This window comes from Tamandua tetradactyla, chromosome 6, assembly GCF_023851605.1.
Source record: "Tamandua tetradactyla isolate mTamTet1 chromosome 6, mTamTet1.pri, whole genome shotgun sequence".
In the NCBI taxonomy this organism is placed as follows: domain Eukaryota; kingdom Metazoa; phylum Chordata; class Mammalia; order Pilosa; family Myrmecophagidae; genus Tamandua; species Tamandua tetradactyla.
Window position 1 is genome coordinate 26,389,473 of NC_135332.1, and position 23,163 is coordinate 26,412,635.

The following is a 23,163-nucleotide window of genomic DNA, read 5'->3' on the forward strand; positions in this document are numbered from 1 at the left end:
GCACAAGCTGAAAATCAAGAATTTTATCATTACAGCCCTATTCAAGAATGGCTCCATAGAAGAGTGGTGAAGGATAATTCTGCCTGTGGGAAGAATGTTGGGTGGTACTTTTGGTTTTTCCCTTTGGATCTTCTGAAAGATGGCCATAAGTACAGATCTACAGTGACACATAGGCAAGCACTAAAGGTTTGGCTGGACAGTCAGAGACATGGAAAGAAAAGGATTAGATGACTGGGGACAAGGAGTTCTGGGAGTGAGGTTTGTGGGTGGTTGTCACAATAAACAGAGTCTGAACATGAATTGTGTCCCAGGTGAAAGTTTACCAAAGGGCATCCATGACAGAAGAGATTCTCGATAATTAAACTGAAAAAGTACCATGTTCTGTGCATGTCATTCAGCCCCTTTCCATAGTCATCTCAGCGCTTGCTCAATAGGCCCATGTGCACAGTGGCCACATTAGCAGTGATAAAAGTCATGTATGGGCTCAACAACACAGACGTCTCCTCTCGAATGTTGATCTAGATGCCTCTACTAATGAATAATAAACCACCAAAAGCAGGAATGAACAATGAGCTTCTGACTTGGCACTATTTCCCGATGGCAACAGCTAGATATCTGGTGGTAAGTTAATTGCATTGGGTAGCTTCCATTATGGAAAAGGAAGAGAATTGACTTATCTGGAATAGACATGTTATGTTCTGGGTATGGATATGCATTATCAGTGCCACCATGTCTGAGCTTAAGAAATGCCATCAAGGCATTCAACACAACATTGACTCTGATGAAAGAATTCACTTCACAGCAAAAAAAAAAAAAAAAAAATAGTTTAAATGCAGCAACAAGTTTACACCTGTGGAATTAACTGGTCTTATTACCTACATCATCACCTAAAAGCAGCTGGCCTAGCAGAAAGGTTGAATGGCCTCCCAAAGACTCCATGACAGCACCCATTTCGAGACAACACACTAAAAGGATGCAGAATATGCTTTGACTATCAGACTGTAATAAAATGCTGTGTCTCCCATGGCCAGAATCAAAGAATGGAAATGAGAGTTATTCCTCTCTATCAAACCTAATAATCCAGTTGCAGATTTTTTTTTTTTCTTCTTGCTCCTACGACTTTTAGTAATGTCGATTTGGTGGTCTTGGTTTACAAGGGAACAATGCTCCCACCAAGAGGCAAAGCAAGGAATTGGAAGTTGAGACCACCACCTGGCCATTTGGGGCTCCTCATGCTACTAAACCACAGGTAAAGAAGGAGATTACTCTACTGGCTGGTGTGATTGATCTTAATTACCAAAAGAAAATTGTGTTGTTGCCCCACAGTAAGGACAGAGAAGACTCTATTTGGAACCCAGGTGATTCTCTTGGTATTTCCATGTCCAATTGTAAAATTTAATGGAACAATCCAAAAAGACAGGACCATTGGGTACTCAGACCTTTCAAGAATGAAGGTTTAAATCGACCTACCAGATAAAGAGCCCCAACCAGCTGAGGTCCTAGCTGAGACTAAAGAAAACATGAAATGAGTAGTGAAAGAGGTGATAAATATCAACTACAGTCTTGTGACCAATTATAGAAACAAAGGTTGTAGAGACCATGTGTATTTTCTTTCTTACCTATTTCCTTCTCTTTCCTCCTTCCCTTGTTTAGTATCAAGTGTTGTACCACAAATTAATTATACTTCATATGAGCTTTATTTTATTTAACAATAGCACTAATCCAGTGAATTAGTGTTGCCATGGTTTTGTATATGAGGGAGTTAGGTGTAAACAGTTAAATAACTGTGTACAATCACACAGCTCATAAGTAAAACTGAAATCTGAACCCAACTCTGATTCCAAAATTCAGGAAGAGCCAACGAAATTAAGGACCTGGAAATTAAAAAAAAAAAAAAAAAAAAAAGTGAGTGGGTCAGAAGATTTATAGGTGGCTGTGTTGGAAGCTGTGGGCCTCAGAACAAGTAACTTTTTGTGCCAGTTGTTAAGCTACAGTCTCTCAGCTCCATGCCCTCTCTTCCATACTCTGTGATGCTGAGATGGGACCTTGCAAACCACATTTTCCGTTATGCCAGTTGCTCTGTGGGACTCTTTGCCACTAGGGGGTGATAGAGGAAAACTGCAAAGCTGGAGGAGAACAAAAAACTTTTTCCCTTCTGGTTTCTGTTTACTTAGCTATGGGCTTTCTAGTGTGCTAACAGCAGTTCAGGTGAGTATTACCCCAGGAACACTTCTTCACTCCAGCAGCTGCAGATCCTTTCCAAAGCAGCCCCTGAATTCAGTTTCCGTTTCCCCAACACTTGCAGAACCAGCCTCATTGCACCTCCCTTAGAGACGCCAGCCAGCACCAGCCGGCCCGCCCTCTCCTAAGAGGTCTAAGTTTCTGCTCTGCAGATCAACCCCCTCTCTAAGTTTCTAAGTTTTAACTACTCCAAATCTTTCTTTCCTTTAAAGCAGCTATTGTCCCTAGGGCTTTTTGCAGTTGATACATTCGTGATAGCGTTTTCTCTTTTTACACTTTTGGTTACCTAGCTAACAACTTAGTTAAAAATTCTTCATATAAAAATCAGTGCTTATTGACATGCGTGATTCTTATTTCTTACATGGATCCTGTCTGTTATGTACATATTACCTTTAAAAATACAGATTATTTGGTGAACCATTTGTTCGAACTTCTCACTTACTCCCTCTGTTTGATCGTAGTAACTGATTATGGGAAGAATTAGTCCCTGAGCTTTGGAAGTGGAAGCCAGAGAATTGCAGCATTTTAGGCCTGTTAGAATAAGCTGAGGAACTAGAAAGACCGCTCGGCACTGTTCAGCTCTGTAGTTAAGAGAGTCCAGCATTTCTATTAAAATCTATCCATGTAAAGCAGGCTGTGTCAATTACTGACTTATCCCCAAGGACAAAATTTTGGCTTAAGAAACTTGCTTTCCATCACACTTACTTTATTAAAGCCAATGGGCAAAATTAATTTTAAAATCCCAAGGATACAAATGGGTTTTGAGAAACTTAAAGGAAGAAAATGTTGAGTCATCGCATCAACTGAAGGATGAAAGCTTTGGGTAAGAACAGGGATTTGAGTATTAAGTAAAATGGTTTTTGCGAGGTTGACAGAGGCTAGCCCAGAGCACAACTATTGGTCCATAGAGAGCCTATTCATTTTTTAGCTTAATATTTTTCCTGTGTTTGTTCCTATAGTATAAATACAAGCCAGACAAGCAGGATGAATATACTATAAAACCATAAGATCAAGATTCCTGGGTTCAACTCACTGCCCCCTGCCTCCCACCCCACCCCACCACATGCGACATGACTCCCAGGGGTGAAAATCTCCCTGACAACGTGGGACAGAAATCCCAGGATGAGCCAAGACCCAACACCAAGGGATTGAGAAAGCCTTCTTGGCCAAAAGGGAGAAGAGAAAAATGAGGCAAAATAAAGTTTCATTGGCTGAGAGATTTCAAACAGAGTAAAGAAGTTATCCTGGAGGTTATTCATATGCATTCTATAGCTATCCCTTTTTAGTTTATGGTGTATTGGAGAGGCTGGAGGGAAATACCTGAAACTGTAGAGCTGTGTTCCATTAGTCTTGATTCTTGAAGACGTTGTATAATGATATAGCTTTTACAATGTGTCCGTGTGATTGTGAAAACCTTGTGTCTGATGCACCTTTTATTCAGGGTATGGACAGATGAGTAAAAACAATAAGAATAATAAATAAATAAATAATTGGAAGGAGAAAGGCTTAAAAGTGGGTAGATGGAAATACTAGTGGTCAATGAGAAGGAGGGGTGATGGGTGTGGGATATATGAGTTTTTTTCTTTTTCTTTTTATTTCTTTTTCTGGAGTGATGCAAATGTTCTAAAAATGATCATGGTGGTGAATATACAACTATGTGATGATACGGTGAGCCACTGATTGTACTGTCAGGAAGATTTATCAATAAAAACATTTTTTAAAGAAAGATTCCTGGGTTCTAAAAGATTCCTTTTTAAAATCCCAAGCCTTTTGGTTTCTCACATTCTTAATAGAGTACTTATTTTAGTTGGACAAGGCAGAATAAACCTCTTTCCAAAAGATTAGACGAATCTTGGTCTGAACGGGGCCAGAGTAATGAAATCTAATTATATGATCTGTAAGATGGCATTCGTTTCTTTCAAAGATGAGATCCATAAACCCGGAAATAAAACCTAATAGGTTGATGAGATTGTGGAGTGATGAGAGGAAGGATTTGGAGAGCAGCCAATGTCAGGAAGCCTGAGGAAATCTGAGAAAAAGCAGAAGTGTCAGTGATTTAGGAATCATTCCTAAAGAGCTCAAAGCAGGAGGCATTCCAGGTTCTCCCCTCAGGAGGGGCAAGTCGAGATAACAAACGATCCTTATTCTGGAAACTCTAAAGTCACCACTTCGAATCTTTATGCCAATACTTAAAATGTTTTAGTAATAAGAAGAAACCAAAATGTGAGCGACCCATACAAAGGTAGGGAAAAGAAATTAGAGCCAACCAGAAGCTGAAATTGGAAATAATACTCAATACCTGTTTTAGTATTATGCGCTAAGATGTACGAAGAAAACAATTAACTTTTTCATTTGTTGTAGTTGAGTATAATTTGTAGACTTTGATCATTCTAATGATGTCTTGAACTGTAGGAAAGTACAGAAGGCTGGAATGAATACAGAGATCAGAAGATATGAGTTTAAATCCTAAATCTACCCACTGAATTCCTAGTGTGGCCATGGAAAAGTCTTGTCACTTCCGGGATGCTCAGGTTTTGTCTCAGCTATCAAACGTGAGCTCCAATATCTGCCTCAGTGTTTCTGTATCAAACAAGATTATTAATATTAATATGCTTGGCACATCGTAGGTGCTCAATAGATAAGTTCTCTGCTTCCAAGTTTTTGACTTTAGGAGGAGAAAACCCCGTTGGACATTGAAAATGGATGGCAACGACTAACCCAAGTGTGGAAAATAGCCTCTGAAAACCAGAAAGAGGGCCTCTGAGGGTGACATTTTATTCCAGTTGAGTGGCTGGTCCTTCTTTATCCAATTCATCTATACTCCTTTTTTAAAATCCAAACACTCTTATTTGCCAGAATATTTTCCTCATTTCCCAATCCCCTCTTCTCACACTTTTTCCTAGTTGACCAAGAAGCCAAATTTCCACTGAGGAACACTGGCCAACTGATTATGACCTGTCCCCAGCATATCTTATTCTCCAACTAAAATTTATAACTGTATTTAAATGTGAACTTCAACACTTCATATACTGAAGAATACAGAATGGGGCAGAATTCAATGCCCAAGCTGACAGAGACATGCTACGGTGCCCTCTGAGTAATAAATGCTACTGGGATTGCTAATGACTGCCTCCATAAAAAAGGCAACACAAAGCTCTTACTCAGCTGGCAAAAAGCAGTAGTGATGATTTCATATTTAGCAACCAATGAAATGAAGCATTTCCTTAGGAAGAATTTTTCTCAAGATCACTAAAAAGTCTAATGATGAATTTTAAGTTGTGTAAATAGGTATAACCAGCAGTATGGAAAATGTCCTATGGATTAGAACTTACATCCTCTATGGCAAATATACAAAGTCCCCCCAAAAGAGAACTGTACTCACACCTGGGAAATCTGTCTTTGCCATTGAACTTCACTACAAATCATCGACACAATAGTTCTCACATACGCTTATGGCCCCATGTTAAGTTCTCTCTGCTTCTATAGCATCCCACTGCCCCACCACCACCATCTAATCCTCTAACAAGCACTGGTGGTGTGGAGTCTACCTGCCCGTGTGGACTAGCCTCCTTCAACCCACCTGCTCCCCATCCTGCTGCAGGCCTGTAAACCACATGCCATCTTGCTGGCTGCTCAACTCCAGCCACCCAACTCAGGGAGACTGCCTGGTTTCTCTTACGGAGTCACTGTGAGCCCTCCTGTTAACCAGCTTCAAAGTTGCAAGATCCAGTAATGTGGCTATGTTTCCTATTCCATGACATCTAGCCTTACCCTCATGACTCCTGGCACTGGTCTTTTATTGAGCCACTGGTCACTAACCCTGCAAATGGCCACTGATCTTAACCATCAAGTCACAGACACCACCTCCCCCCAACACACACACACACACATGATGCTATTTAATTATTTACCTAAGAAGGATGAATCTACCTTTCTAGGAAATGTCAGCCTTTCCTATGTTCTACCAGCTTGTCCCCTGGAACTACCTAACAATATACACCTGTGAGGAACACTAACTTTATTACCATGGGGGGAAAATTAGCAAAGGTACATAGTGATTACTTGCCATGCTGGGTGCCTGCCCATGGGAGGGTGTTTCAGTCTATAGGTAAACCCTAACATAGTGTAAACAAGGGCATTTTAATGTTACGTGGTGTCCAACCTGTAACAAATACTGAAAGCTAATACTTCCTTAATTTATATTACAGACTGTGAAATTTAAAAGATAGCTTAGATCAATGATACTTAAGAATCTTTTTTCTTGAATATGCATTTATCTTCTTTCTTGGCCCAATCCATTTCTGACAACAAAAGCAACAGACTAATGAGGGATTCCCCTCATAAGGACCAATCAATCTCATTTTCATGCCTTATTTCTAAGATATATAGCAATTCAAGGTAAGAGTTTTTTTCTGATTTTCTATTGCCTTATGGTTTCTTGATATCTTAAGGGAAGCTTCTTTGCACTTGACTAACAAACTTTGTAGAATATAAACCAAGTTTCTCATTTTATATAAACATTTAGTAAACATTCAGTTATTATGGTAGAGGTGGCATGGTGATGTGGCAAGATGAGCTGAACCATCCCACCCTCACTCTTTCTTTTGATGGAGTTTTGGAGGATAGAAAGACCTAATGTAGCTGGCACTACACAGCATGGAGAGGTCTGATATAAATGATGACCCTCGTGAGGGAGTCAAATGCACATTAGAAAGATAACGCCTGGGTTAGGGTCAAAGTTATGTCAATAGTTCTTAATAAGAAACTGGACTGTGTGGTGTTGAGAAGACTACTGCTGTGATGGGATGTGCTTGTTCTAAGCAATGAGTGCAGCTCTCCTGGTAGAGAGGCAGAGCTGGAGTTGAAGCCACCCCCATCTGGCTCTTTCCAGAGCACATCTGATCCCTCTTTCCTTGAAGAGGAACGGGTTCATTAGCATCCGGTCATGGTCTCGCTTTGCAGCACACAAGAAGGGACAGGTGGAAATTCTTTCTCTTGTGATTAAGGGTGGGGTCTCCAAAATAAATGGGGGCAGAGGCTATCCGGTGGAGGATGGGAATACTTGCAAGGCAGGAGGTACTTGAGAAGCAGATACTACCTCCTAATGTCCTTACAGGATTCCAGAAAGCAAGCTTAGGGAACTCCCCTTCCTTCATGGATTCCTTGGTGGGGCTTGTACTGGTTATAAAAGTTTCAGTGAGGACCATGAGCAAGCAAACGACTTTCCAGGCATGATAGACCTGAAGGCTGACCTCTGTAATTTGCCCCTAGCTCTCCCCACTGTTGGAGAGGAATAACACCCCCAAAGGATGGCTTATTTAACCACCAACACCACACCTGTTAGAACCATTTGGGTTCTTACTAAGAACCAAACACTGAGTTAAACATTTTAAATTCAACATTCAATTCCATTCTGAATTACACTATCAATGTGATAGTAATAGTCCCATTTCACAAAAGAGGAGATAAATGAAGTAACTTCCCTGTTTTGAAATACCAATGGCTCTCCATGGTCTACATAATTAAGTTCAAGCTCCTCACCCTGGAATTCAAGGCCTTCTATGTCCAGCTTTTATCTAACATTATCTCTTCTAGATACAGAGCACCACTCGCTTTTTCCCAGCAATAATTTGTTATTTTCTATCTCTCTGCATTTATTGCCATTTTTCCCTCTGGGAATGCCTTCCTGCTCCTGCGTCTTGTATGTGAGTCCTGTATGCCCTCCTCAACTCCAGTAGATTCCAAGATACTTGCATACTTAAAAGAACTCCTGTATCTTACTCATTCTTGAATGCCCTAAATATCCTAGCACAGTACAAGGCACATAGCAGGACCTCAAAAAAGATTGGTCACAAAAAAACAAATTATATATTTTCTCTTGAAAAATCCAATAGTAATCAAAAAATGTACCGATTCTAGTTTAGCATACAGGGATTAAGAACACAAACCTTGCAACCAGACAGCCTTGGTTCAAATCCCAACTCCCCACTTTATTAGCTTTGTGACCTTGGAAAACTGAACCCCTCTATGCCCCAGTTTCCCTTATTTGTAAAACAGAAGATAACTTTGAAACTGCCCTCATAGGGTTGCTGCAAGAATTAAATAATAGATGCTGTATAAAGGTTTGCTGTTTTTATATAACCAGCATATATACAGTAAACTAACCTAACAATTCAAAATATACTTTAAAGTCACGCTGACTGCTAATATTTAAATACATAAACATTTAACTCTTTTACTTGCCAAAAACTTCAGTATTACAGAAGCTTTTTGGAAAATTAGCAGTTATTTAATTCAATCTAATAACCAGACTTGTCTAATCAATGGACAAAAACATCTTGATTCAAAATAAAATCATAGATACACCTTGTTGTCAGCAATAATTCCAAGGACGAAAAATCCAAAGTGTACTCTAGAACAGTTTTAAATTTAAACGCCTCAATATTCTATTTCACATAATAAACAGTTGGAACTGTATTTTCCCATGCCTGGCACAGATTAGGCACTTCATTTTGTTGTTGTTGAATGTCCACTTTTCCAGCCAGGTTTATTTTATATAGCACATACATTTATAACTAAGTTAAAAACATAAATCAATTTATACAAAGGTATAATTTGTAACTTACTTAACTGTAAAATTCTCCTTACTAGTTGTATATTCTACTTACATACATGTCTACATACATGAGAATTAAACTGAATATCGAGGATCCACAAGAAAGATAGGTAACAGCTCTAGACAGCAGAAGCTGGGCTAAGCAACAATTTGTAAGACTATTGTGTGTGCCATGTGCCAGGTGGCTGTAAGATTGGCTCTGGCATGTTGCAATGGGATTATACACGTTCTCATGAAACAGGGCAGAAGCCTCACCCTCTTTAGTTCTCACATACCTCCCCAGCTATAGCCAATACCAGCTATCCTCAAAGAATAAAACAACACTGAAAGAAATCTAACTTGAGGGTACTTTCCAATGGAAGCTATCAAACTGGCAAGAGTTATATCAGATTTGACCACAACTACAAACTAGAAAAACAATCTTCTGGGGCAACTAGAAAAAACCCACAAAGTCCACCATTTAACCCTAACACACAATCGTTTGCCTGCATGCTCAGCAAGAAGCAAAGTGACATTCTGAAATGAATGGATTGATGTCAATGGCAGACCTGAGACCAGTTCTTGATATAATATAATCTACAGTATAAAGGAGTTCCCCCCAAATTTGAAAGATCATGAAATTCAGGAAATAAAGACAAAATGTTTTTACTTACAGGTATTTTTATTAGGATGACAAACTAAAAAGGTTCCTATATCCTGTTTCTCCATGGGATGATGTACTCCATGAGGCGGAAAGAAAATTGAGTGGCACCCGAGCGTGAGGCCTCCCGAGAGTGACATTCTGCTGACTCAGGAGGGGCACAGGGGGAGGGTGTTCCCAGCAGCAATCCAGAACCCCACTGCATTGCTGGGAGGTGGATGCTGGTGAGGTGGTAAGGCACAAAAAGGCTCACCACAAACCATGACTAACGCACATAAATGTGCTCGCCTTATTCTCATTCCAGGAAGTTTGTATTAAGCAAAATTTTCATCTCTGTGTTGGAGCCTCCTGAATCTTGACCTCCAGCCCTTCTCCATCTCACGTGCCTCAGACCTGTGGGCATGGCCCAAGCCTATTCACTCTCTGCAGGCCCAAACCAGACTCAGCATCTAGCCAGAAGACAGGTTTGTTTTTATTTCAGGTCCCCTCTCACCTAAGAGTGAACAGAGACCTAAGTATGATTCATTCTCTCTCTCCCTCCCCCCAGCCACCTGTGCATCCTCTTAATTAGCATGCCCTACCCTCTCTACTTTCAAAGTTGTCTCCTGAACACCACCACTTTTTACCAGCTCACCTACCAGTGGCATCACCACTCACCCTCCCATTGGGACAACTTAAATGTTCTGCCTGTCTGGAGAGAACTGCCTGAAAATGTAGAGCTGTGTTCCAGTCGCCGTGTTTCTTGGTGATGATTGTATAATGATACAGCTTTCACAATGTGACTGCGTGATTGTGAAAACCTTGTGTCTGATGCCCCTTTAATCTACCTTGTCAAGAGACGAGTAAAACATACGGACTAAGAATAAATAAATAATAGGGGGAACAAATGTTAAAATGAATTTAGTAGTTTGAAAGGCTAGTGATCAATGAAAGGGAGTGGTAAGGTATAGAGAAAAAATAAGGGAAAGAAAGTCTAAAATATAGTGGGTAGATGGAAATATTAGTGGTCAATGAGAGGGAGGGGTAAAGGCTATGGTATGCATGAGTTTTTTCTTTGTTCTTTTTATTTCTTTTTCTGAATTGATGCAAATGTTCTAAGAAATGATCATGGTAATGAATATACAACTATGTGATGATATTGTGAGTTATCAGTTATACATCAAGAATGGAATGATCATATGGTAAGAATGTTCATGTTTGTATGTTATTGTGTTTTTAAAAAACACAATATAATTTAAAATTTTTTTTTTAATGTTCTGCCTGTATCCACTTTGGCCCTGCTGCAGTTCTTTTTTCATGGAACACAAATCACATCTTATCATTTCCTGCTTTAAACCATCCAGTGGATTCTCAATGCCCTTAGAATGAAATCTAAGCTCTGTAAGACAACCTACAAAATCTTTCATGGCCTGAGTCCTGCCTACCTCTTAGACCTCATTTCCTGACTTACTCCTTCCCTCTCACTCTCACTTCAGCCTCCCTGGCAAAGGCCTTCACTGACCACCCTAACTAAAGGAGCTACTATCTAATCAATCATTCTCCATCACATCACCATGCTTTATTTTCTTCTGGCACTTATCACTGTCTACAGTTCTTATTTATTCATTTATTTACTTGCTTTCTGTCTGCCTCCTCCACTAGAATAAACATTTTAGTAAGAAGGACTTTATCTCACCTCTTTATTGCTACATGCTTAGCACCTAACGCAGTGCTAGGCATGCTGTTGAGTGAATTAATGAATAAAAATGAATGAACAGTTGAATGAGTGAATGAACATAACCTACAATTGTACAAAATTAAATGCCACAAAAATATTGATCTTACTGACGTTTGAACTAATGCAGTTAGTTGTGTTCTGTCATTCATTATCTGTGTGAGCTTAGAATCATCACTTAATATCCTTACTCTCAGTGACATCATCTGGGAAATGCGTATAGTAATACTCCTGAACTTTTAGGGTATTATAGGTATTTCTTACAATAAGAACTAAGGAAGAAATAAAGAAGACTGTATATAAAATACTTAGCACAATGTCTGGCATGTGGTATACATTCAGTAAGTTCCATCTATTACTGGAGGTTAAAATTGCCATATTCTGAATATCTTATAAAAAGAATATTAGTTTTACTGTAGAACCCGATGTACTACTACTTTCTCCTGAAAGTTGACGGATGTGATGAAAAATCCCAGATATGTCCCCTCTTCTCCAGTCTCATCAAATAAGGATACTCTCTATGACAGAAGTCATAACCCTCTTCATCAATCACCTGAAAATCCAAAATATTTTCCCAACCATTGTCCCTGCCCCTGATTTATATCCTCTCTATAGCATCGTATTGTGATTAAGTACATAGTCTCTAAAATCAACTCCCCTTACGGTCTCAAGACCGTTAATAAACTGGTCCCATTCACCCAGTCAATCTTACATGCAACTATTTTTTCTAATATTTTTATTGACAGATCTTCCCGCACACACAGTCCATACATGGTGTACAATCAATGGCTCACCATATCACAACATAGCTGTGTATTCATCTCCATGATCATTTTTAGAACATTTGCATCACTCCAGAAAAAGGAATAAAAAAGAAAAACCTCATGCATCTCATACCCCATTACTCCTCCCTCTCATTGACCACTAGTATTTCCATCTACCCAGTTTATTTTACCTCTCACCCCCATCAGTTATTTTTTTATCCATATTTTTTTACTCATCTGTCCATACCCTGGATAAAAGGCACATCAGACACAAGGTTTTCACATTCACACAGTCACACTGTAAAATTTATATCTTTATGCAATTATCTTCAAGAATCAAGGCTACTGGAACACAGTTCAACTGTTTCAGGTTCTTCCCTCTAGCCACTCCAATACACCATAAACTAAAAAGGGATATCTATATAATGCATAAGAATAACCTCCAGGATAACCTCCTGACTCTGTTTGAAATCTCTCATCCACTGAAACTTTACCTTGTCCCATTTCTCTCTTCCCCCTTTTAGTCAAGAAGCCTTCCTCAATCCCTTGATGCTGGGTCCCAGCTCATCCTGGGAGTCCTCTTCCATGCTACCAGGGAGATTTACATCCCTGGGAATCAGGTCCCACTTAGTGGGGAGGGCAGTGAGTTCCCCTGCAAAGTTGGCTTAGAGAGAGAGAGGTCACATCTGAGCAACAAAAGATGGTTCTCTGGGGGTGACTCTTAGGCATAATTTCAAATAGGCTTAGCCTATCCTTTGCATGAATAAGTTTCATAGGGGTGAACTCCAAGATCGACGGCATTGATCTGGTTGTCCCCACTGCTTGTGAGAATATCAGAAATTCTCCAAATGTGGAAATTGAATGTTTCAGTCCCCCAAGTGGACTTTGAAAATACTTCTTTATTCACTGCCCAAGTTACTTTGGTATACATCAGGGCATCACACTAACCTGAATGAACCAACAAAATCTCACACCCTATTCAAGATTATAAGTACTTATAGTGTTCAACTAAACTGACCACATAAGTTCAATTAGGTAATGTGCTATCAGAAATATAAATTTTGCACTAAGTAAACATCTTTCCCTTTGGTCTCACACAGAAGTTGAAGCTCTAAAATATGGACAATAGCATCCTTACTCTGTATTCTAATCTACCTTAATCTTATCCAGATCAGCTTCCTTCATATCTCAAGTCCAAGTCTGATCCCTTTTTCAACTTTTTAGAGAGTTGCTGTATGGGGTAATGCTGACTTTCATCGCTTCAAAGCTCTAATCCTGAGTCTCAGGTGTCATATAAATACCCTAAGTTTCTGGGAATGACCAGGTTATATACAAACAGCTCAGTACCTCAGAATTTAGAAAAAACAGTTACAACTCCTGAATATATATGACTGCTGCAAGAAGTTACAATCTAGGACCCTTTACAATAGGCCCCAACCTGATAACCAGTGCTCTCGACTTCAATTTACCGAGTTTTTATGTTATAGTCAGTCCATATGAGTGAGGCATGATAATATTTGTCTCATGCAACTAATCTTGAGAGTTGAGAGCAGTACTCAAACAGCACACCCGTAGTGAGAGGGAACATGGCACGGTGGTTAAGAACGTGGGCTCTGGAGCAAGACCCTTCACTCCACATGTCAGCTCCATCTAGTTACGTGACTTCTCTATGCCTCAGGCTCCTCATATGTAAAATAGCAAGAATAATAATATACAAACATTATAAGCTTGTTGTGAGAGTTATATATGGGATAATACACATAAAGCCTGATGTCTTATAAGTGATGATGATGATGGTCCTCCACTCAAAAACTACAGTCATCTTGCTAAAATACAAATTCGGTTATTTCACATATCTGTTCAAAAAACCTTTAATTACTATCCATTGCCTTTCATATGAAGTTCAAAATCCTGTAGGATACTACCCATAACACAAATTCTTCACATTGTGGCACTAACCGACTTTTTACCTTCATCGCTTATCAATCCCCTCCAAAGTCTCTCTACAATCAGATTCAGAATGTGTTTCAACCAACTGACACGTATACGATCCCATAAGCACCTCATTGTATTTTGTTTCTCTATTTCACTTGCTGAAATCTCCTTCCTATGCCATTCTACCTGCTAACCTCCTGTTCACTCTTCAAGACCCACACAAATGTTGTTTTTCCATGAAGTGGTCCCCAAATCTTATAGGTTAGCACCGTAAGTCAGTGGGTCCCACCTCTATACTTCTGGATCATTGCACAGAAAACTTGAATGTACAACCTTGTGCCATTATCTACCAGTCTACTCCTATGTCTCTTCTCTTCTGTGACTTCCTCAGGGCAAGAATCTGTTTAAAAAGTTCCTGACTTACAGCGGGACCTATGAGTCCAACTGAACTAAGAGAAATCTATTTAAGCAATGTGGCTAACAAGTTAAATACTAGCACAGGAATCCAAACCTGCAAAATTATTTGTTTTAGTTTCTAAAAGCTGCCAGAATGCAATATACAAAAACGGAATGGCTTTTTTAAAGGGGAATTTATTACGTTGCAAGTTTACAGTTCTAAGGCTGTGAAAATGTCCAAACTAAGGCATCCAGAGAAAGATACCTTGATTCAAGAAAGGTCAATGGGCCCAGAACACCTCTGTCAGCTGAGAGGGGCACACGGTGATGTCTGCTAGGTTTCTCTTCTCATTTCATAAGGCTTCTCAGGGGGCGTTTCCCTCCTGCATCTCCAAAGCTCTCTGGCTGTGTGGGCTCATTTGGCACTGTTGGCTCTGTTGGTTCTAAAGCTTTTTCCAAGATGGTTCCCTCTTAAAGGGCTCCAGTAAGCAACCCCACCTTGAATGGGTGGAGACACATCCCCATGGAAACCAAGTAATCAAAAGTTACTACCTACAATTGGTGGGTCACATCTTCATGGAAACAATTAAAAATATCCCACCCAGCAATATTGAATGAGGATTAAAGAAAATGGTTTTTCTGGGGTGCATGACTGTTTCAAACTGGTGCATTATTCTAGTAAAAAGATGACTAAAATTAAAGCAGTTTCAATGTTAAGCAGTTTCAGGATCTACCATTTTATTTGTTTCAAGCTCTTGTTATGTTGTGCAATTTTCTACTTAGTTTTAGAGGTTGAGCCATCTTACCCAAAGATGGGTAAAGAAAATATGTACATGTTTTTACTCCCTGTTCTTGTTTGCTAGCTGCCAGAATGCAATATACCAGAAACGGAATGGCTTTTAAAATGGGGAATTTAATCAGTTGCTAGTTTACAGTTCCAAGGCCGAGAATTTCCAATTAAAACAAGTCTATAGAAATGTCCAATCAAAGGCATCCAGGAAAAGATACCTTGGTTCAAGAAGGCCGACGAAGTTCAGGGTTTGTCTCTCAAGTGAGAAGGCACATGGCGAACACAGTCAGGGCTTCTCTCTCAGCTGGAAGGGCACATTGCAAACACAGCATCATCTGCTAGCTTTCTCTTCTGACTTCTGGTTTCATGAAGCTCCCCAGGAGGCGTTTTCCTTCTTCATCTCCAAAAGTCACTGGCTCGTGGACTCTCTGCTTCGTGGTGCTGCAGCATTCTCTGCTCTCTCCGAATCTCCTTCATTCTCCAAAATGTTTCCTCTTTTATAGGACTCCAGAAACTTATCAAGATCCACCCAAATGGGTGGAGACATGTCATCACCTAATCCAGTTTAACAATCATTCTTGATTAAATCATATCTATAGGGAGATGATTTAATTACAGTTTCAAACATACAGTATTGAATAGGGGTTATTCTGCCTTTACAAAATGGGATTTTGATTAAAACATGGCTTTTCTAGGGTCCATACATCCTTTCAAACCAGCACACCCCCTTTCAAAGTAGACTATTTCTAAAGGTTTTACCAGTTTAATATTTTTCCTACTCTAGAGTAATCTTATAACATCATAGTAAATTTTATTCCTTTACAGTTTTGAAAAATATAATTAAAAATTTGTTATTAGGGTTTTAGTGGTTTGGATGTAATTTGGAAATTTTGCTTCTATGCTGGACAACAGTTTACACCATTGTACAACTGAATCAACAAAGGTAACCTATGAAAACAAACAAACAGAAAAGATCCTATGGTCAAGTACATTTGGGGAAAAATACATGCTGTATTTCTTTCTTGAAAAGTCACAGAGCACTTTAACATATAAAAGGCCCTGAGAAGTCCAACGATGAAGAACTCAGTATTTCCCAAACTTTTTTTGACCTGGGAACTCTTTGATGTCCCTTGGAACAGTTGTTCATGGAACTGAATTTGGGAAATACTTCACTGTTTAACTTCCAAATGGCTTACTACAAATGGCCTTTTGGTCATAATTAATTTTAATTCTATATATGATCAGATGGAGTTTTAAATGGCATCTGGCATTGTCATCTGTGCAGGCCTTGTCCCCCATCTACGTGTCCCTCAGCAGTAAGTTATCATTCAAAGCAAATCTGAAGACGATGGAGAACAAATTGTCTTTTAAAGCTCTGTTAGAAACTGCTGTTTTATACTGGAACAAAATCTATTTCTCTATAGATTCCATCTGTTGGTCTTAATTCAGCATCTTGGAACCATGAGGAATAAATCTAAAATTTTATCACATTTACAGGGAAGAGGGCCTAAATTAACACAGACTATTTGGTTGCTGGAAGAAGGACAATCAAAATGCCTATTTATCTTTTCATTGTAAAAGTAGACAAAAATATATATATATGAGGAATATTTTCAGATACCTGACATACCAAACCATCATTAACGATGCTTAATGATTAGAAGAAAATGACTTGGTGCCTTTGAAGACTGAAATGAAGCTCTCCATGCAGTGACAAACAGCCAATGTGAAGAGTCCTAATTTGAGAACACAACAACCTAAATCTCTTTTATGAGGTGAGGAGTGTGTCTTACCTAATAAGCACTTAAGTAATTAGATGATTTTTATGGAGATAGCTGTAAACTGAAACATGGAGGAAAAAAATTCCTGGTAATGGGCCAACGCCCAGGGAGGTGGGTATATAAGAGCCAGGTCAGAAGAGAGAAGCATTGAGACACCAAGAAACTTCTCCTCTCAACCAAACAAAAACTCAACTCCTGACCATGGCCTGCTGTGGATACCTTCACGACTGCTGCTGCAGCGTCCCCACTGGCCCCGCCACCACCATCTGCTCTTCTGACAAGTGCTGCCGATGCGGAGTCTGCCTGCCCAGCACCTGCCCCCATGAGATCAGCCTGCTGCAGCCCATCTGCTGTGACACCTGCACCCCCGTCTGCCCAATGCCTGACACCTACACACCCACTTGCTGGCTGCTCAACTCTTGCTACTCAGCTCCCGGACTGAGTGGGATTGACCTGACGACCCACGTTCAGCCTTGCTGTGAAAATCCCTGTGAGCCCTGCTAATAAACCAGCGCAGTATGGCAGAGGTTGAATAGCTGCTCAGCATCCTGTCGGTCATGATGCCTTCAACACTCAGTCCTGCCTAAATCAAAGCTAAAACAAGTCAATTTGCCAGGGCCATGCTTTCATGAATTTGTTCAATTTCTTAAGTCTTTGTTCCTTTGGGTAGGGAAAGACCTTCTTTTCTCTGTTTTAGATGACTTCACTCTCTTGGAGAAATAACCATTCTAACAATTAATTAATAAACTTCATTCTGGCGTAGCAAATATGGCCTTGTGATTATTTATTTCCATATTTCTTCTTAGGGAACAGCCCAAGTGGCTAAACCTGAACAGCCATTCTGAAGTTTCTCAGCAGATTATCATATTACTTTACCCAGCAGAAGGAGAGTTCTCACGGGGGAATTTTTGGAAAAGAAGATACTGGTTCTTTGTTATGTATTGAAAAGTGAAGAATTCTGTAGTCACTTATGATGGTTAGATTCTGGTGTCAACTCAGCCAAGTGGTTACGCCCAGTTGTCTGATCAGGCAAGCACTGGCCTGACCTTTGCTGCAAGGATATTTAGTGGCTGGTTGATAAACTGGAAAGCTGGTGTATTAAATCATCAGTCAGTTGATTGTATCTGTGGCTGATTACATCTCTGATCAACCAAGGCTTATCTCCCACACATCATCAACTGATAATGCAATCAGTTGAAGGCTTTTAAGGGAGAAGAGAAACTTCGTTGCTGCTTCTTCAGCCAGTGAGCCTCTCCTGTGGGGTTCATCCAGACCTTTCATTTGAGCCACCAGCTTCACAGCCTGCCCTGTGGATTTTGGACTCTTCCATTCCCACGGTTGTGTGAGACACCTTTACAAATCTCACATTTACAGGAGAAGCCTGTTGGTTCTGTTTCTCTAGAGAACCCTAACAAACACATCATTTTACAGGATCTTTTAATTCAATAGATATTTTTTGAAGGCATGTGCTGTGCCAAGGACTACACACAAGTCTAAAGATTAATGTTTCACAAATACTTCATTTAATTGTAATTTCCATTGACTTTAACATTGCTTTCTCTTTCTTCCTTAAGTGACTAAACAAATTGGTCATTTTGTTACTGTATAGAAATAATGTTGACTCCCTTAGTCACTGTCATCAATTAAATTCCAAGCTCAAAATCTCAAAACAAAATGCAATTTTAGGGAGCAAATATGTCTAATTATGTGTATATATGTATTTTATAACAATCTATCCATTTCTTGATGTATGCTATCTTCTAGAAAATATACATTTTGAAAGAATATTAGCATTTATTGAGTATCCCTTGCTACTTTGAATGAGATTTGATTTACATTAGTCATAACTATGTTTAGAAGTTTACTAATCAAAGTGACATATAATATCTATCATTGAAATAAACTTAAAATATCAGGACAGAGTTCAGTGTTTTCTGTATATCAATAGTCACACAAAACATCCAAAATGTCCATCAACAGATGAGTGGCTAAACAAGCTGTGGTACATACATACGATGGAATATTATGCAGCTGTAAGACAGAATAAAGTTATTAAGTATGTAACAACACGGACGGAACTTAAGGACATTGTGCTGAATAAGATCAGCCAGAAACAAAAGGACAAATGCTGTATGGTCTCACTGATACGAACTAACATTAGTGAATGAACTTGGAGAATTTCAGTCTTAACTGAAATTCTCTTAACAAGAGACCATCAGGAGATAGAAAAAGGGTAGATATTGGGTAATTGGAGCTGAAGGGATACAGATTGTGCAACAGGACTGATTGTAAAAATTCAGAAATGGATAGCACAATACTACCTAATTGTAATACAATTATGTTAGAACACTGAATGTGAGAATGATAGAGGGAGGAGGCCTGGGGGCACAAATGAAATCGGAATGAAAGATAGACGATAAAGACTGAGATAGTATAATTTAGAAATGTATAGAATGTATAATGATAGTGACTAAATGTGCAAATTTAAAAATGTTTTTGCATGAGGAAGAACAAAGGACTGTCAGTACAGCAGGGTGTTGAAAATAGATGGTAATTTATATTTTAAAACTTTACTTATGTGTAGACTAAAGCAAAAAGTGTTTATTTGGTACAAAATTTTTATTATGACTACTGCATTTCCTAATATAACTTATGTGGACAGCCTAACTGAACACCATAAGTACATGGAACCTTGAGTAGGGCATGAGATTTTGTAGGTTTGTTCAGAGTGATGCCCCGATAAACACCAGAGTGATTTGAACAGTGAATAAAAATGTACTTGCAAAGTCCCCTTGGGGGAATGGCGAGAAAGGGGGAATATTCAACTTCCCCATGTGGAAAATTCCTGACGCTCTCACATGTAGTGGAGACAACTAAAGCAACAGGCCGAGCCCTCAATCTTAAAGTTTGTTCATATGAAACTTAACCTCAGAAAGGATAGGCTAAGCCTACTTAAAATTAGGCCTAAGAGTTACCCCCAGGGAACCTCTTTTGTTGCTCAGATGAGGCCTCTCTCTCCAGCCAGCACGACAAGAAAACTCACTGCCCTCCCCCTCTCTATGTGGGACTTTACTCCCAGGGGTGTGGACCTTCCTGGCAACGTGGGACAGAAATCCTAGAATGAGCTGCCACTCAGCATCAAGGGATTGAGAAAACCTTCTCGACCAAAAGGGGGAGGAGCAAAATGAGACAAAAGAAAGTGTCAATGGCTGACAGATTCCAAACAGAATTGAGAGGTTATCCTAGAGGTTATTCTTACGCATTAAACAGATATCACCTTTTTAGTTAAGGTGTAATGGAGAGACTGGAGGGAAATGCCTGAAAATGTAAAGCTGTATTCCAGTAGCCATGTTTCTTGAAGATGATTGTATAATGATATTGCTTTCACAATGTGACTGTGTGATTGTGAAAAAAAAATAGTCACACAATTTGGGGAGCAAAATCACACTTTTTTTTTTTGCATGGGCAAGCACCAGGAATCGAACCCGGGTCTCTGGCATGGCAGGCAAGAACTCCGCCTGCTGAACCACCTTGGCCCACCCAGAACACAATTTTTATGTTGACCGTTAACTCATGTCCTTAGTTGCCCTGGAAAAATCTAAATGCAGCTAAGGTGCATTCACAGAAAGTACCCAGAGTACAATACAGGACTGGACTTTGAGCCAGTCATCTACCTCTCAGTCTCATTTTCCCACTCTAACAATGAGAATATTCATTGCTGCACTCTCTGGATCCTGGGATTACTGTAAAAATTAAATGGCCCAAAATGTAGGAGACACTGTGACAACAGCATCACTCCAGGCACTTGGGAAGCCTTCTCATGATTACTGCTATATAGTGTTCCCAGTAGTCTCACCAAAACACATCTTTTTATTTCTTGAATTATGAAGTTTTCCCAAGTGGATTTTTCAGACAGTAATTTATTCATTCCTTCATTTTTGTTCATAAAGACACATGAGAGTTTTAGAATTAATATAACCACTGTCACCATGCCAAATTAATAGCATTCCAGTCAAAAGCAAAGACGTTTGATGTTTTCATACATGCTTATAAGGCACAAATATTTAAACTTTTTTAAATACTGAAAACAGTTCTACATGTCCTGTTACTACCACTATGACCCTTAGGCATTCAAAGACCCTTGGCTTGTTAAAAAGCTCCACCTGGAAACTGGGAGTTATGCGTTTTAGTCCTGGCTCTGCCTCTGGCTGCTTCTGTAACCCTGAATCACACTTAAGCTCTCTAGGTTCCAGTTCTCAAATCACCAGAGTGGGTGCATTGGCCAGATAATTTCTAAAGCCACCTTCAGTTTTAAGACTCCATGGCTCTAAGTCACCCAACAGCTTTCTAAGTAACAATTCTTGTGCCACTAACCAACTCCATCCCACTTGATCATTTTCACTGCTTTCATATTAATACATGCCATTTGGGGAATATCCACCGAGCACTCAAATAGGTTATTTTATACGCATTATCTCATTTATTTCTACGGAAGCTAAGAAGTAGTTACCATTATTCCCTACCCCGTATCACAGACTTGCAAAAGCTGCACAAATAATAAGTGACAGAGCATAGATTAAACCAAAAACTGTCTGAATCCAAAGTCCATACTCTTCCCATTACCCCAAGTCACAGAAAGCAGTATGTCAGAGAGGAATAGGTATACATGCGGTTCTCTTTATCCAGTCAGAAGTATATGCCACTTAACAATTCACTGTTTACTATCTCTTTACATTGTATATTTGGTTGCAAGTAGTAAGTCAGCTTTCACTGTGGTAATTATAGCTAAAGACAAAAATGAATGTATATATATACAAGGAGAATAGGAAAAGCTGTTTAGGTTTCTAAGTGAAAATAAACAATCATTTTTCAAAGTCAGTCTTTACCGATTAGCAATGTCAGTACTTAATGCTGATTAGATCATTCATCTTGCATTGAAATGCAAAACATTTGGCATCTCAAAAACATTTTCACTTTTCTGATGAGCTTCAATAACCTACATTGCAAAACAAATACCCTTAGAGTTATTGCTTATCGTTGATAACAGAATGGTAAAACCACATCATTTCCTCTTTACCCTTCAAATGGTTCCTAGCCCCGGGATCATTTTCTCCACCCTCCCTGACGGTAGCCTAATCTAGACCCTGATCACCACATCTCTGATCATGGCCACAGCCTTTAGCTTGCCTTGAATCAAGCCTCCTATGTTTCTCCATCCACCCACACTACACCTCTATTAGACCAGGCTTCTAGCTCCTTTTTAATTTGAATTGTGAAAAAAAAACTAGAATGACTCAAGATTTTTATTTTTGCTCACTCAAGGCAAAACTCTTCAATGTGTCTCTTAAGATCTTCAATAATCTGGTTCAATCCTTCTCATTAAATCTCACTTGCTACTAATCTTAGGGCAACGTGTAATCTATAATCAGAACTATGCTCCAGAGAGCAGCCTCTGAAAGCAAACTGCCTGGCTTTAAGTCATGGCTTTTGTCATGCAATTTCACGTCTCTAGGCCTCCAGGTTCCTTAACTGTTCATTAAGATTAAAAACAGTCTGTGCCTTGTAAACTTGTAGTGAAGATTACATTAATAATTGGCACATGTACAGCCTTTAGAACAACCTGTGCTGGTTATTTCTCTCTAAATCCACCTGATGACACCCTGCTTTGTGGGTGCTGGGGTGAGAAAACTACCGAGCTCCTTTGGTTGGTTTTCTGTTGGGTTCCACCGCAGAGGCAGCGAGAGGGGAGACTGTAGGGCTGAGGAAGGAAGAAAGGTCTCCTTGCCCCACAGCAGGCCTTTAGCCCACAGCAGCAATTGGTTCTAGCCTTCAGCTTCTATTGGCACTGCAAAAGCCTCCTCAGAGATACCAGCATCAGCAACACAGTGACCCCCTGATAGCCTCCTTCACCCCTCCCCAAGGTCTGAACCCCAGTCCCATAGGGGCCTCTCCTCAGCTTCAGAGGTAAAAGCATCAGCTAGGCAGCAACCCCCATTGGGCAGAGCTCAGCTCTGTAGGACCCTCTCCTTAGCTTTTAAGTTCAATAAACCCAAACCTTTCTCTTTGTTCTCAGCCCTAGTACTGGTAGCTACTTCTTGTGTTGCTCAGTCCTCTTTTTTTGCTTCTTCAGTCCTCCAACACCTGTTTAACCAAGTCCCTGCATTAAAATTCTCTCTGTTGAAATATCTTGCATGGGTTTTTTTTTTATTTGTTTTCCTAGCTAAAATTGACACAGAAGCATCCAATAATTCCATGTTTGACACATGTGCAAAGGAATTTCTAGCAT

The 23,163-nt window shown here is 39.6% G+C and overlaps 1 protein-coding gene and 1 long non-coding RNA gene across 2 annotated transcripts in view; one reads left to right on the forward strand and one right to left on the reverse strand.

Annotated features, from left to right (window-relative positions):
* The window catches only part of LOC143687453 (uncharacterized), an 83,142-nt gene that overhangs the window by 28,630 nt on the left and 31,349 nt on the right, over positions 1-23,163 (reverse strand). The window lies entirely within an intron of this gene.
* On the forward strand, positions 17,040-17,644 carry KRTAP3-1 (keratin associated protein 3-1). Its single transcript, XM_077163029.1, has one exon. It carries the CDS (start codon positions 17,079-17,081, stop codon positions 17,379-17,381), a length of 303 nt encoding a protein of 100 aa, XP_077019144.1. The 5' UTR covers positions 17,040-17,078; the 3' UTR covers positions 17,382-17,644.

What these genes read in the sequence shown, in the direction of transcription:
- KRTAP3-1 (XM_077163029.1), top strand. Translation starts at nt 17,079, where the DNA reads ATGGCCTGCTGTGGATACCTTCACGACTGCTGCTGCAGCGTCCCCACT.